At 44.2% G+C, this 14,500-nt stretch overlaps 1 protein-coding gene across 14 annotated transcripts in view; it reads left to right on the forward strand.

The window, feature by feature from the left end:
• The window catches only part of LOC119508506 (protocadherin gamma-C4), a 179,762-nt gene that overhangs the window by 73,057 nt on the left and 92,205 nt on the right, over nt 1-14,500 (forward strand). The window contains exon 1 of one of the 14 annotated variants that reach the window (XM_037802113.1): nt 347-3,042. The exons of 11 other annotated variants lie outside the window; for them this stretch is intronic. In XM_037802113.1, the coding sequence (XP_037658041.1) occupies nt 595-3,042 (2,448 nt within the window). In that variant the 5' untranslated portion in view covers nt 347-594. Of the gene's footprint in view, nt 1-346; nt 3,043-5,387; nt 7,813-9,640; nt 12,317-14,500 lie in introns of those variants that run through there. 2 more of the 14 variants (XM_037802127.1, XM_037802117.1) reach the window with 2 other exon arrangements.

Here is a 14,500-nt window from a genome sequence, read left to right on the forward strand (position 1 = left end):
GAAGGTCTATTTTAGTCTCAATATGAATTAATTTCCAGTGACAATTGGAGTGTTTGCTTAATTGATAAGTAGATGTTGAAGACATTTACAATAAAGCAAAGGGGGAAAAGTTATCATAATTTATCTATTTTAACTGACAAAATTTCTTCCAGGAATGTGAGTAATTTAATATGGTATGAACCCATAATTCTGATCATTTAAAAGTACTTCAGAGAACTTTCACCCCATTTCATCCCACATTCCTTGGCAGTTGCTTTGGCAATATGAATTCAGGGATATCACAAATGAATTCAAAACAAACAAACAAAAAAGCAAATAGTATCTTTTTCTCGGTAACATAGCATACGGTATTACATATCTAAGTGGATGCAGTAACTGCTTAGAGCTCTAAGTGCCGCTGTTCACCTACTTAGAGAGAAATGCAACCCAAGCCTCAACCGGGTACCGGACTCCCAGTTCACACAGACTGGCAGATTCCACAGATCAACTCCTGAACTTCAGCGATTCTCAGACCCTAAATTGGGGCACTCGGGTTTTCTGTAAGATTATGATCTCCGTAGCTGCACAAAAAGATAGCAAGACACAATACGCCCAATGAAGATTCAGAGAGAATTTCCTAGCGAAAGAATAATGGCCACTCCAAAGAATTCAAGCAAGCTGGTCCTGCTGTGCTTTTTCCTGGAGACGCTGTGGGAGACCGGGAACGGGCAGATCCGCTACTCCGTGCCAGAAGAGACAGACAAAGGCTCTTTTGTAGGCAACATCACCAAGGACCTGGGGTTAAAGTCACAAGAGCTGGTGGAACATGGAGTCCGCGTCGTCTCTAGAGGTAAGATCCAGCTCTTTGCTCTGAACCAGAGAAGTGGCAGCTTGATCACAGCGGGAAGGATAGACCGGGAGGAGCTCTGTGCCCAGAGGGCACGGTGTCTTGTAAATATTAACATCTTGGTTGAGGATAGAGGAAAACTTTTTGGTATAGAAATAGAAATAACTGATATCAATGACAATGCCCCAAAATTCCAAACCAAAAATCTGGAAGTAAAAATCAATGAAATCGCTGCGCCTGGAACGCGTTACCCTCTTCCAGAAGCTGTTGATCCGGATGTGGGTGTAAACTCCCTACAGCACTACCAGCTCAGCCCCAATCACCACTTCTCCCTGGCTGTGCAAACTGGAGACGATGGAACTATAAACCCAGAGCTGGTGCTGGAGCGCGCCCTGGATCGCGAGGAGGAGGCTGCTCACCACCTGGTCCTCACCGCCTCTGACGGGGGAGACCCGCCTCGCTCCAGCACCGTGCACATCCACGTGACAGTGCTGGATACGAACGACAATGCCCCGGTTTTTGCTCAACCTATTTACCGAGTGAAAGTTCCAGAGAACGTGCCCCCAGGCACTCAGCTGCTTACCGTAAGAGCCACCGACCCAGATGAGGGAAGCAATGGAAAAATGGCATATAAATTTGGGAAAATTAATGAAAAAACATCTCTGATATTCCAACTTAATGAAAATACAGGGGAAATATCAATAGCAAAGAGTCTAGATTATGAAGAATGTGCTTTCTATGAAATAGAAATTCAGGCTGAAGATGTGGGAGCACTTCTGGGGAGGGCCAAAGTGCTAATTTCAGTGGAAGATATAAATGACAATAGGCCCGAAGTGGTCATTACATCTTTGTTTAGCCCAGTCTTGGAAAATTCTCTTCCTGGGGCAGTGATTGCCTTCTTGAATGTGCATGATCGAGACTCTGGAAAGAATGGTCAAGTTGTCTGTCACACACCTGATACTTTGCCTTTTAAGTTAGAAAAGTCAATAGATAATTATTACAGATTGGTGACATGGAAATATTTGGACCGGGAAAAAGTCTCTATGTACAATATCACAGTGGTGGCCTCAGACCTAGGAGTCCCACCTCTGTCTACTGAAACTCACATCACCCTGCATGTTGCAGACACAAACGACAACCCGCCTGCTTTCCCTCAGGCTTCCTACTCTGCCTATATCCCAGAAAACAACCCTAAAGGCTCCTCCATCTTCTCTGTGACTGCACAGGACCCAGACAGCGCTGACAATGCCCGCATCACTTACGCACTGACTGAAGACACCCACGGGGGCGCGCCTCTCTCCTACATCTCCATCAACCCCGACACCGGCGTCCTATATGCTCTGTGCTCCTTCGACTACGAGCTGATTCGAGACTTACAGCTATTGGTGACTGCTCGGGATAACGGGGACCCGCCACTCAGTAACAACGTGTCGCTGAACCTATTCGTGCTGGACCAGAACGACAATGCACCTGAGATCCTCTACCCCACCCTCCCCACTGACGGTTCCACCGGAGTGGAGCTGGCACCCCGCTCCGCAGAGCCCGGCTACCTGGTCACCAAGGTGGTGGCGGTGGACAGAGACTCGGGACAGAACGCCTGGCTGTCCTACCGCCTGCTCAAGGCCAGCGAGCCGGGACTCTTCGCGGTGGGGCTGCACACGGGCGAGGTGCGCACGGCGCGGGCCCTGCTGGACAGAGACGCGCTCAAGCAGAGCCTCGTAGTGGCCGTCCAGGACCACGGCCAGCCCCCTCTCTCGGCCACCGTCACGCTCACTGTGGCCGTGGCCGACAGCATCCCAGATGTGCTAGCCGACCTGGGCAGCCTCGAATCCACCGCGGAACACGATGCCTCGGATCTCACGCTCTACCTGGTGGTTGCGGTCACCGTGGTCTCCTGCGTCTTCCTCGCCTTTGTCATCGTGCTGCTAGCGCTCAGGCTGCGGCGCTGGCACAAGTCGCGGCTCCTCCAAGCTGCGGGAGACGGGTTGGCGAGCGTCCCCGCTTCACATCTTGTGGGTGTAGAAGGGGTGCGGGCTTTCCTGCAGACCTATTCCCACGAGGTCTCCCTCACCGCGGACTCGCGGAAGAGCCACATTATCTTCCCTCAACCCAACTACGCGGACACGCTTATCAGCCATGAGAGCTGTGAGAAAAGCGATTCTTTGTCAACATCCATAGATTTTCATAAGTGTAAGGATGAAGCCTCATATGTTCAGGTGAGTTCAGTTCTTTATTTTATTATCCATATGAATTATATTTGGTACAAATTCAGTTTGTTTTGAAGCAATATTGTAAAAATAGAGTTGGAATTTTTTGCTATACAACAAAAGTCTTGGGTTTATTTTAGTGGTGATACTTCAATTTAATCATCATGGACGGTTGTTTCATTTGCTTTCAAAAACCTTGGACAAGATTGTTTAAATATGGACTCTCAACTTTTTAAAACTTTCCACTGTTTGACTCTTATTATCACTCATTTGCTTAAAGAGTTACCCAGCTACAAACCATACTTTCGCTATTGTACATGCTGATATATACACACACACACACACACACACACACTGTATACACATATATATCTCATTTATATCCTCTATTAGAAGAGTTTGCTATTTTACATGCTAATATATATATATGCTATACATACCGTATATATATATATATATATACACACACACACACCATATATTTCCTAAATTAGAACAGGAGAATTATTGAGACTTCTCAATTCTTGTAGCTTTGTAAAAGTAAAATACATCTCAGAATTTTTAGGATTATATTTAGAATTTGGACTTATAACTAGGCTCTTGAAGATTTCTTCAGTTTAGACCTCTTTTCTGAGTCTTTCTACTGTGTCAGTATCCTTTAAACTTTATTGCTTCTTAACATATTTCAAAACATAAACAAGTTTTAAAGGGTGAATCCAGGTAGGAAGTGAGACTGGTCCTTAAGTGTTACGTGGGTGTGTCAGCAGTCATCCGGGGCCTGTTATCAATGCAGATTTGAAATCTAAAGCCTGGAATGGCCATTGCCCCCCCCATCAGTAAAACCAGTATTGTTTTAAAATTTCATTTCAAACTGTTGGAAGTGACTTCTGTAAAAAACAGAACATGTTTCAGTAGAGTTTGATGAGTGGTCCTTAGTGTAGCACTTGAAAAAAGCTAATACCCCAATTTGATTGTCAAAAGATTTATCAGGGCATGATAAATCTTTTGTTATTAGTGAAAAGAACATTTCCCAAGAACTGTGTAGTGTTTTGTTCTAATTTTCATATAGATGACTGTACAGTAGTGCAGGAGTTAAGTTCATAATTTCTGTAGTGTTAGAGTGTACAGTCATTTGGGGGGACTATTGACACTTTGAATTTTTTTAAAGTATGAGGACATTTGCCCCAACAAAAGAAAATCCCTACTCTCCCTCTAAATGTTAGCTAAATTTTTTAATTTAACAAATGAGTAAAAAGAATTAGACCAAATGCCACTATATGCGGTAAGTTTATGCAAATAAACATGCCATGACTCAATTATTCCAATTTCAAAGTCATTACCTCAGTGTATCTATGGGTACATAGATAGGGAAATAATGCATTCTACTGGAATTTCAATGTATGACTTTGTATGGGACAATAGATAACCATTTTCCCTAGTGACTTTCAAGAATGACTCTGTGTACTATGAAGGGCATGACATATGCCAAATAATTTTCAGAAATAAAGAACAGGGACCTGGTAGGATAAATCATCTCTTGGCTACATTAGAAAGAACGATTTTTGAGTGAACACATCTTGAGGTAAGTCAGAAGATTGAAGAAAAGTTTATAGAGTGTTTATATTATCAGGAAGAGGAGATTATTGGAGATTGGTGCAAAATTGCACACTTTTACAAAATAACTTCCAGCATTATTGATGTTCTTTAATATACATGATACAAAACAGGATTATTTATCTAGAAATGTTGGGGGGCATAAGAATTGATGAAAGAAGGATAAAAAGTGTTTTGACATTTCACATAGATAATAAAAGGAATTTGTGAAATCAGTAGATTCTGAAGTCACTGAGGGCAAGAACTATGTTTTACTAATTGCTATAGGGCCACTGACAAGGGCAATACTTAGCACAAGGTTAGAGTTCAATACGTTTGTAGAATGGTGAAGTGAGTTGAATGGCTATATATATAGTACAAAAACCCCAACATGATAGTTCTAAGAACTTGAAAAGATACCTTTAAAAGGGCGTTTAAATATATGAACACAAAAACACGGCTTGTTCAGTTAACCACAGAATTTAAATTATTGTAGCTTGTTAAACTGAAGCAGCAGAGGCTGCAGTTTCCTAGTGCGGACTCCGGGCGCCACTGTTGGCCAAAGTGGAGAGCTTTGTGCTAGCGATGTTCTTGCGCAGTCGCAGTGTACTTTCCAGGGCAGCCCCAGCACAGACTCACTAGCGCGAGTGTTTACACTGCTTCTTCCACTAGAAAACGAGAATCTGGGCCCCGTGCACTGCAATTAAAGCCGGTTAGAGATCCGGACATCTGCAATACAGAGTCTCCAGGCTGGTGAGCAAACTGGGGGGAGCAAGAGGCATGGGGAGCGGCGCTGGGGAAGGGCGTGGGGCTGAGAGGCGGCCAGTGCTCTTTCCCTTCCTACTGTCTTTGTTCTGCCTGGCGCTCTCGGAGCAGATCCGCTACAGGATTCCCGAGGAAATGCCCAAGGGCTCGGTGGTGGGGAACCTCGCCAAGGACCTGGGGCTCAGTGTCCACGAGTTACCGACTCGAAATCTGCGGGTCAGTTCCGAGAAGCCTTATTTCACTGTGAGCGCTGAGAGTGGGGAGTTACTTGTGAGCAGTAGGCTAGACAGGGAGCAGATATGCGGGAAGAAGCCAGCCTGTGCTCTGGAATTTGAGGCTGTTGCTGAAAATCCACTGAATTTTTATCACGTGAATGTGGAGATCGAGGATATTAATGACCACGCGCCAAAATTCACGCAAAATTCCTTTGAACTGCAAATAATTGAATCTGCACAGCCAGGCACGCGATTTATATTAGAAGTAGCAGAGGATGCAGATATTGGCTTGAACTCGCTACAGAATTATAAATTGTCTCTTAGCCCTAGTTTCTCCTTGATAAATAAGGAGAAACAAGATGGCACTAAATACCCAGAACTAGCATTGGAGAAACCCTTAGACCGGGAAAAACAGAGTTACCATCGTTTAGTCCTGACTGCCTTGGACGGAGGAGATCCACCCCTAAGTGGCACCACGGAGCTCCGGATCCAGGTCACTGACGCCAACGATAACCCTCCTGTGTTCACCCAGGACGTGTACAGAGTCAGCCTTCGGGAAACTGCGCCCCCAGGCACCCCTGTGCTGCAGGTGTCAGCCACCGACCAGGACGAAGGGGCCAACTCGGACATCACTTATTCCTTCTACAAAACTGGGCAAGTCTTCCATCTGAATTCAAAGAGTGGGGAAATTACAACTCTAAGGACATTGGATTTTGAGGAAATCAAAGAATATTCTTTGGTGGTGGAAGGGAGGGATGGTGGAGGAATGGTTGCACAATGTACAGTTGAAATTAACATTCAAGATGAAAATGACAACAGCCCAGAAGTTACATTCCATTCTCTACTCGAAATTCTTCTGGAAAACGTCGTGCCAGGAACGTTGATTGCTTTGATCAAAATACATGACCAAGATTCTGGGGAGAACGGGGAGGTTAATTGCCGATTAGAAGGTGACGTCCCTTTTAAAATAATCTCGTCGTCCAAAAATTCATACAAACTGGTAACAGACGGGGCCCTGGACCGGGAGCAGACCCCAGAATATAACGTCACCATCACAGCCACCGACAGGGGCAAGCCACCCCTCTTCTCCCACAAAAGTATCACCCTGCAAATTGGCGACGTCAATGACAACGCGCCGATTTTCCTCCAGTCTTCTTACTTGGCACACGTGGCGGAAAACAACTCGCCTGGCGCCTCTGTAGCTCAAGTCTGCGCCTCTGACCCAGACTTGGGCCCCAACGGCCGCGTCTCCTACTCCATCGTGGCCAGCGACCTGGGGCCGCAGGCGCTGTCGTCCTACGTGTCTGTGAGCGCGCACAGCGGGGTGGTGTTCGCGCAGCGCGCCTTCGACCACGAGCAGCTGCGCGCCTTCGAGCTCACGCTGCAGGCCCGCGACCAGGGCTCGCCCGCGCTCAGCGCCAACGTCAGCCTGCGCGTGTTGGTGGGCGACCTCAACGACAACGCGCCGAGGGTGCTGTACCCGGCGCTGGGGCCCGACGGCTCAGCGCTCTTCGACACGGTGCCGCGCGCCGCGCAGCCCGGCTACCTAGTCACCAAGGTGGTGGCGGTGGACGCCGACTCTGGACACAACGCCTGGCTGTCCTACCACGTGCTGCAGGCCAGCGAGCCCGGGCTCTTCAGCCTGGGGCTGCGCACCGGCGAGGTGCGCACGGCTCGCGCCTTGGGTGACAGGGATGCGGCCCGCCAGCGCCTGCTGGTCGCCGTTCGTGATGGCGGACAGCCACCCCTCTCGGCCACCGCCACTCTGCACCTGGTCTTCGCGGACAGCCTGCAGGAAGCGCTGCCGGACCTCAGCGACCGCCCCGCACCCTTTGACCCCCAGGCGGAGCTGCAGTTTTACCTGGTCGTGGCTTTGGCCTTGATCTCGGTGCTCTTCCTCCTCGCTGTGATTGTGGCCATCGCCCTGCGCCTGCGACATCCCTCCAGTCCCACCACCTGGAATTGCTTTCAGCCTAGTCTCTGCTCCAAATCTGGATCCGGGGTTCCCCCCAACTATAGCGAGGGAACTTTGCCTTATTCCTACAATTTGTGTGTCGCACAAACAGGAATGACAGAGTTTAACTTCCTGAAATGTAGTGTACCTTTGCGTTCAGGAGAAGATACACTTTGCGGTGATTCTTCTAGGGCCTTATTTCCAGTCTCTAGTTCAAGTGAGTCGACTTCCCATCCAGAGACTCTAATGCCGGTGAGTTTAAGTGTCTCCTTTTCATCATCTACCCAATTTTCCACATTTATATGAAAATGTATTACATTTCCAGTTCTAATGAGTTGTCGTAGGGAAGATGGAGCCAGTCTGAAAGCTGCCATTTCATTTTTCATGGGGAGAATTTGAAGTAGTTACATTCCTTGTAATATGGAGATATCAACTCATATTTACAAAGTAGTAAGGGTCTGCTCTTAGCTTCACAGCAATAGGAATGGGTAATTTTTAAAATCTCCTTTTCAATGTTAGTGAAATTTACCCATAGACTGTTTCATTCTTTAACATATACTTAAAATATGACTATGTGTAAACATTTCATTTAAAGTAGGCAAACATTTAATTCAACTTTTAAAGCAAAGAAACTATAAACTACTAATAACTATCTTCTTTCACTCTTTCATTTATATGGATTATGTCTTTTTGTGTTTATTCCTCATGTAGTTCTTTTACTCTCCTAAAATCATATAAGAGTACTGTGTGTGTGTGTGAGTGTGAAGAGGAGGTCTTAATGAACTCATCACAAAGTCCAAAGATTTGTATATTTTGTCTTTCACATTGGGTCTTCAGAATTTATCTCTGTTTAAGTTCCTTCAAATTGTCTTGGTTGCAAAACCTCCTATTCCTCCTTATAGTAACCAGAAAAAAGAAACGTTAAAAGGAAAGGAAATACTTTTGTATCTATTTCTCTTGTTTTCATTCTTGACATATAATCTTTAAAGAAGAAAGGGGGGAAAAGACAGTGGACTTGCCTTATCATTTAGAGGCCTTAACGTGGCTAGAGGTTTTCTAAGCATCTTTGTATTTCTAAGATAGAAGGAAAATCCTGCATTCTTCCATTTTTAAGGCAAAAACTACTCATTTGGGGTACATACCAAGTTGCCGTCACATGACATCAGTCTTTGACTTGGTTTCTTTTAGCAACTGCTTCAGTTAATGGCTTCTTTACAAACTGCTAAAAGAGATTTCTTATAATTGGCACTTATTATTTTTACTTTTTAGTAGCTATCATTTGTTCTATATTTTGTGTTCTTTTCTCCAAATTATTGCATAAGTTTAAATGACCCTGAGAATATATGCCCTAAATAAGAAGTTTAAGACTAATTTAAAATTGCATAACCTCTTGATGGAAGGAATGAAATGGAAACTTCCTTGTCACTGTTTATGCATTTGATGCTCTAAGTGCACATTCATTCTGTATAAAGAGAAAACTGAAAGATTTTTTTTAATATCTGGAGTGTAACAATTACAAAAATATGAAAATTTAAAACCGTAATCCTGTTAAAATTTAATAATATTAGGAAAGAAAATCCATAACAACTGGTGAATTAAAATTAACTTTATAAAAGAAAAATTTTAAGGAAGACTTTCTCTGAGAATTTTACCAACAAACCAAATGTAACCTTATAAAAATTTCAAAGTGAATAATCTAGGCATATATTTATTTAATATAACTACACAATATGCATATAAAAATACATGTGTATAAAATTTAGAAAAAGAAGAGTTTACTTTCAAAGAGGATTACACATCTGAACTACCTGTGAAAGTAGATGGTTAAGACATTTAGAAAAAAATTGAAATGTCATTTAAAGGAAATTAGAAGATTAAATTCATTTGATATTAAGAAAGAAGCTTGGTGATTTAATAATACACGTATAGAAATTTCACCCCACTTAATCTCTCGTTGCTTTTGGAATGTAAGTGAAGGAACCAATTAACAATCACTGAAATCGTAATTAAACGGTAGTATTTTTATTTAATTAACCGTCTATAGTTAAGTATTGCCTGTCAGAGAATGTAGTAACGGCTTAGGACTCTGAGCGCCGCTGTTCACCAACTCTGAGAAAAACTCAGCCAATGCTTCACTCAGATTTTCAGAGCTGCAACAAAGCCCCGCAGAACCCAAAAACCGGATTCGGGGTTGCAGCATAACGCAGCTTCTTGGCGCACTCAAGCTTTTTCCTGAGGAAAAAAGGTCACCATACCAAAAAAAAAAAAAAAATACTCTAAGGAGTAAGCGTGCATAGAAAGGATTCTAAGAAAATTCCGCAGCGAAGCTACAATGGCCGCTCCGAAGAATCGCCCTCACCGCAGAAAACTGGTCCTGCTGTGCTTTTTCCTGGGGAGGATATGGGAGATCAGGGCCACCCAGACTCGCTACTCAGTGCCCGAAGAGAGAGAAAAAGGTTATATTGTGGGCAACATCTCCAAAGACCTGGGGCTGGAACTCCGGGAACTGGCAGAACGCAGAGTTCGCATCATTTCCCGAGGTAAGACACAGCTCTTTGATTTAAACACCCGAAGTGGCAGTCTAATCACCGCGGACAAGATAGACCGGGAGGAGCTCTGCGCTCAAAGCCCACGGTGTTTGGTTAACTTTAAAGTCCTGGCTGAAGACAGAGTGAAACTTTACGGAATAGAAATAGAAATAGCTGATATCAATGACAATGCCCCGAAATTCGAGGCTGAAAATCTTCAAGTAAAAATCAACGAAATCGCTGCGCCTGGAACGCGTTACCCTCTTCCAGAAGCTGTTGATCCGGATGTGGGCATAAACTCCCTACAGAGCTACCAGCTCAGCCCCGGTCACCACTTCTCCTTGGACGTGCAAACTGGAGACGATGGAACTATAAACCCAGAGCTGGTGCTGGAGCGCACCCTGGACCGCGAGGAGGAGGCTGCTCACCACCTGGTCCTCACCGCCTCTGACGGGGGAGACCCGCCTCGCTCCAGCACCGTGCACATCCACGTGACAGTGCTGGATACGAACGACAATGCCCCGGTTTTTGCTCAACCTATTTATCGAGTGGAAGTTCCAGAGAACGTGCCCCCGGGCACTCGGCTGCTTACTGTAAAAGCCACCGACCCGGATGAGGGAACCAATGGAAAAGTGGCATATAAGTTCCGGAAAATTAATGAAAAACAGATTCCAATTTTCCAGCTTAATGAAAATACGGGGGAAATATCAACAGCGAAGAGTCTGGATTATGAGGAATGTGCTTTCTATGAAATGGAAATTCAGGCTGAAGATGGTGGGGGATTAAAGGGGCGGACGAAGGTGCTGATGTTGGTGGAAGATGTAAATGACAATAGGCCTGAATTGACCATTACCTCCCTGTTTAGCCCAGTGAGAGAAGATGCCCCTCTGGGAACAGTAGTCGTTCTTTTCAATGCTCATGACAGAGACTCTGGGAGAAATGGTCAGGTTGACTGTTCCATCCAGAACAATTTACCTTTTAAATTAGAAAATTCCCTCGAAGATTATTATAGATTGCTGACAGTCCAAATTCTTGACCGAGAAAAAGTCTCTGAATTTAACATCACGGTGTGTGCCACGGACAGAGGAACGCAGCCACTGTCCACGGAAATTCACATCACCGTAAACGTGGCCGATATTAACGACAATCCACCTGTCTTCTCTCAGGCCTCCTACTCAGTATATCTCCCTGAGAACAACCCGAGAGGCGCCTCCATCTTTTCAGTGACTGCCAATGATCCTGATAGCAACGAGAACGCCCAGGTTATTTACTCTCTGGTGGAGGACACCCTTCAGAAGGGGCCTGTCTCCTCCTATGTTTCCATCAACTCGGACACTGGTGTCCTGTATGCTCTGAGTTCCTTTGACTATGAGCAGTTCCGAGATCTGCAGCTGTGGGTGGCAGCACAGGACAGTGGGGACCCTCCGCTGAGCAGCAACGTGTCGCTGAGCCTGTTTGTGCTGGACCAGAATGACAATGCTCCCGAGATCCTCTATCCAACCCTCCCCACTGATGGTTCCACAGGCGTGGAGCTGGCACCCCGCTCTGCAGAGCCTGGCTACCTGGTCACCAAGGTGGTGGCGGTGGACCGAGACTCAGGGCAGAACGCCTGGCTGTCCTACCGCCTGCTCAAGGCCAGCGAGCCGGGACTCTTCGCGGTGGGGCTGCGCACGGGCGAGGTGCGCACGGCGCGGGCCCTGCTGGACAGAGACGCGCTCAAGCAGAGCCTCGTGGTGGCCGTCCAGGACCATGGCCAGCCCCGTCTCTCGGCCACTGTCACGCTCACAGTGGCGGTGGCCGACAGCATCCCTGACGTCCTTGCTGATCTGGGAAACATCAAAACCCCCGCCGACCCCGATGATCAGGGCCTCACGCTTTATCTCGTCGTGGCTGTTGCCGCTGTCTCCTGTGTCTTTCTCACCTTTGTCATTGTGCTGCTGGCATTCAGGCTGCGGCGATGGCACAAGTCACGTCTGCTGCAGGCTTCAGGTGGCGGATTAGCGAATATGACTGCCTCGCACTTGGTGGGCGTCGATGGGGCTCGGGCTTTCCTGCAGACCTATTCCCACGAGGTCTCCCTCACCGCGGACTCGCGGAAGAGTCTGGTGATATTCTCCCAACCCAACTACTCGGACACCCTCATCAACCAGGAGAACTGTGAGAAAAATGAGCCTTTATGTGTTTTGGATGCATCAGGATTTCCTGTAGAAGATAACCTTTTGGTTCCAGTAAGTTGTGTTTTTTCCCTCTCCTTTTATTCTGATTCACTTTCTTCTTAGTTTCTCCACTTAAAATGGGATTTTAATGTGTTTGAGTTTAATGCATTTCTCTTCTTCATTTAAGTTTCAACTGGGCCTGTTTCTCAGTCTGACATCTAAAGGAGGCATTTATTGGTTATCTGACTGATAAGGTTTTCATTTTCTCATAATAACCTAATCTCAATGAACATCATTCCTCCTGAGGCTGCTTTCAAAATCTTGCACTGATAGGAGCTTTTTATGTTGGGTTAGTTGGTTAGTTACCCCGTGGTTCACTACTGATTCCTAGGGCTGGATTTCCATTCCTGAAATTTAGTGATTATTGTTATTTCCAATGGCCACATTGTGAAATTCTTACTCTTAAACCCATTCTACAGTAAATGCTATTTTTGTAAACAGGTCTGTTTAGAAAAGGTAAATTAATAAGAAAGCATATGCTTTCTTCTCAGAGAAACAACTCAAATCCTAGATTTACTACTCTTGCCTTTTTGTTACTATGACAGGGTAACACCTCTTTGAGGAGATGTTTTACAGATCATCTCGACTTTGTAGTGGCTCTTTGCATTTAAAGATTAAAGATCTTTTCTTAGGAAGATTCAAATTTCAGTTATCATCCATTTCCAAACCAAAGTGAAGTATGATTTTATTCTTTTATGGTGAAAATTGTAGCATTCTTTATTCTCATACTCTCAAAAGGTTTTCATTTCCTAATGCTGAATGGCCAATTATGGGGAATGGTTTGACACTCTTCTCTCCTATTATGTTTGAGTGCTCAAGAGGTGTTTCTGAAACTGTGGAAGGACAAGACAAGGAAAATAAACATGCTACTTAAAATGCCTGTTTTCTTCTGGCTCAATTTTCCAACTTTGAGCCTGGAAATGAATCTGGATATGAGAGGTGTTTAAGGGAAATATTCCCAGGAACTTCAAGGGAGATTCTAGGGGTATTTTACTGGTTGTTTGCTATAAGGAAAAGAATAATGCATTAATAAAATTGATCTTAATATAAATAGTGCAGAGTGTCAAATAAGAAATGAAATTCCAGGAGATGATTCAAAAAGAACTTTGAAGTTGACTCAAAATTATATTCTAAACGAGTGACCCATAGATACAATGATGACTGTGGCATTTCCATGGCAATAGAGAATTATTTTGTCTTTGTAATTATTTTTGGAATTTGTATTGTTTTGCTTGTAAGAAAATAAGGGAAAGCATGTCTGGAAATCCATTACAAGATATGGATATAATTATTTCAGACATGCTTTATTTCTTAAGCTAGTAGGGAAGAAGTAATGCATCCTTCAGGGTCGTATTTTTAACCAGGCAATAGAAACATTGTCATTTTAAATTCTTGTCCTGGGGAATAACTGTTAGTACTTAATATTCATAAATATTAAAATAGGTTTTAATTTGGAAAAATGTAATGGCATAGATGTTGACGAAGACTGGTCTGCCATGGTAGGTAACTACTGTTCTCCACTACAAAAATGTCACTTGCCTTTAAAAACAACACAAGGATATAAGGTGATTCTCCCCTGTTCTGTCTTCTTTGTACTGCTTAAGCATATGTGTCATATGGCATCTGATCATCCCAGTAGTGTATCTGTTCTTGGCAGGGAAGAAATGATCTCTCTCACTTTGTCTCAAGAGAATGGTGTGCAAATTGTTACCCTGCCACAGCTGCCAGCTGTTGGGAAGGACCTGCTGCCCTCTATTGAAGCTGATCTTTATCTGTCTCTTCTCTATGTCCCATTGCTCTGAATAACAAGAGCTGAGGGGGGAAATGAAACTATCAGAAGACAAGGGCATGCAATATCAAGAAGAAATAGGATTCACTGAATTTCAAAAGGCTCAACAGAACCATTAGAAAGACACTACAGAAAGATATTCTGTTTATTTATTTTTTATTTATTTTTTTCCTTTTTAAAAATTCTGTTTATTTTTAATTAAAATACCAAAAAGGAGCACTTTAAGAGGTATTATAGAAAAATATATGAGAAAACAATAAATATTGGATAGATTTTTTATGTCTGTAGGAGTAAAGTAAGATATTTCTTTTTGTGTGTTTCTTTTTTGTTCTTTTTTTGTTATTAAAATATATTTCTGTAGACTAAAACACAAAGTTCAGTAGAAGTATGATTTGTCAGAGTGTGGA

This window comes from Choloepus didactylus, chromosome 13 (assembly GCF_015220235.1).
Source record: "Choloepus didactylus isolate mChoDid1 chromosome 13, mChoDid1.pri, whole genome shotgun sequence".
Taxonomy (NCBI): Eukaryota; Metazoa; Chordata; class Mammalia; order Pilosa; family Megalonychidae; genus Choloepus; species Choloepus didactylus.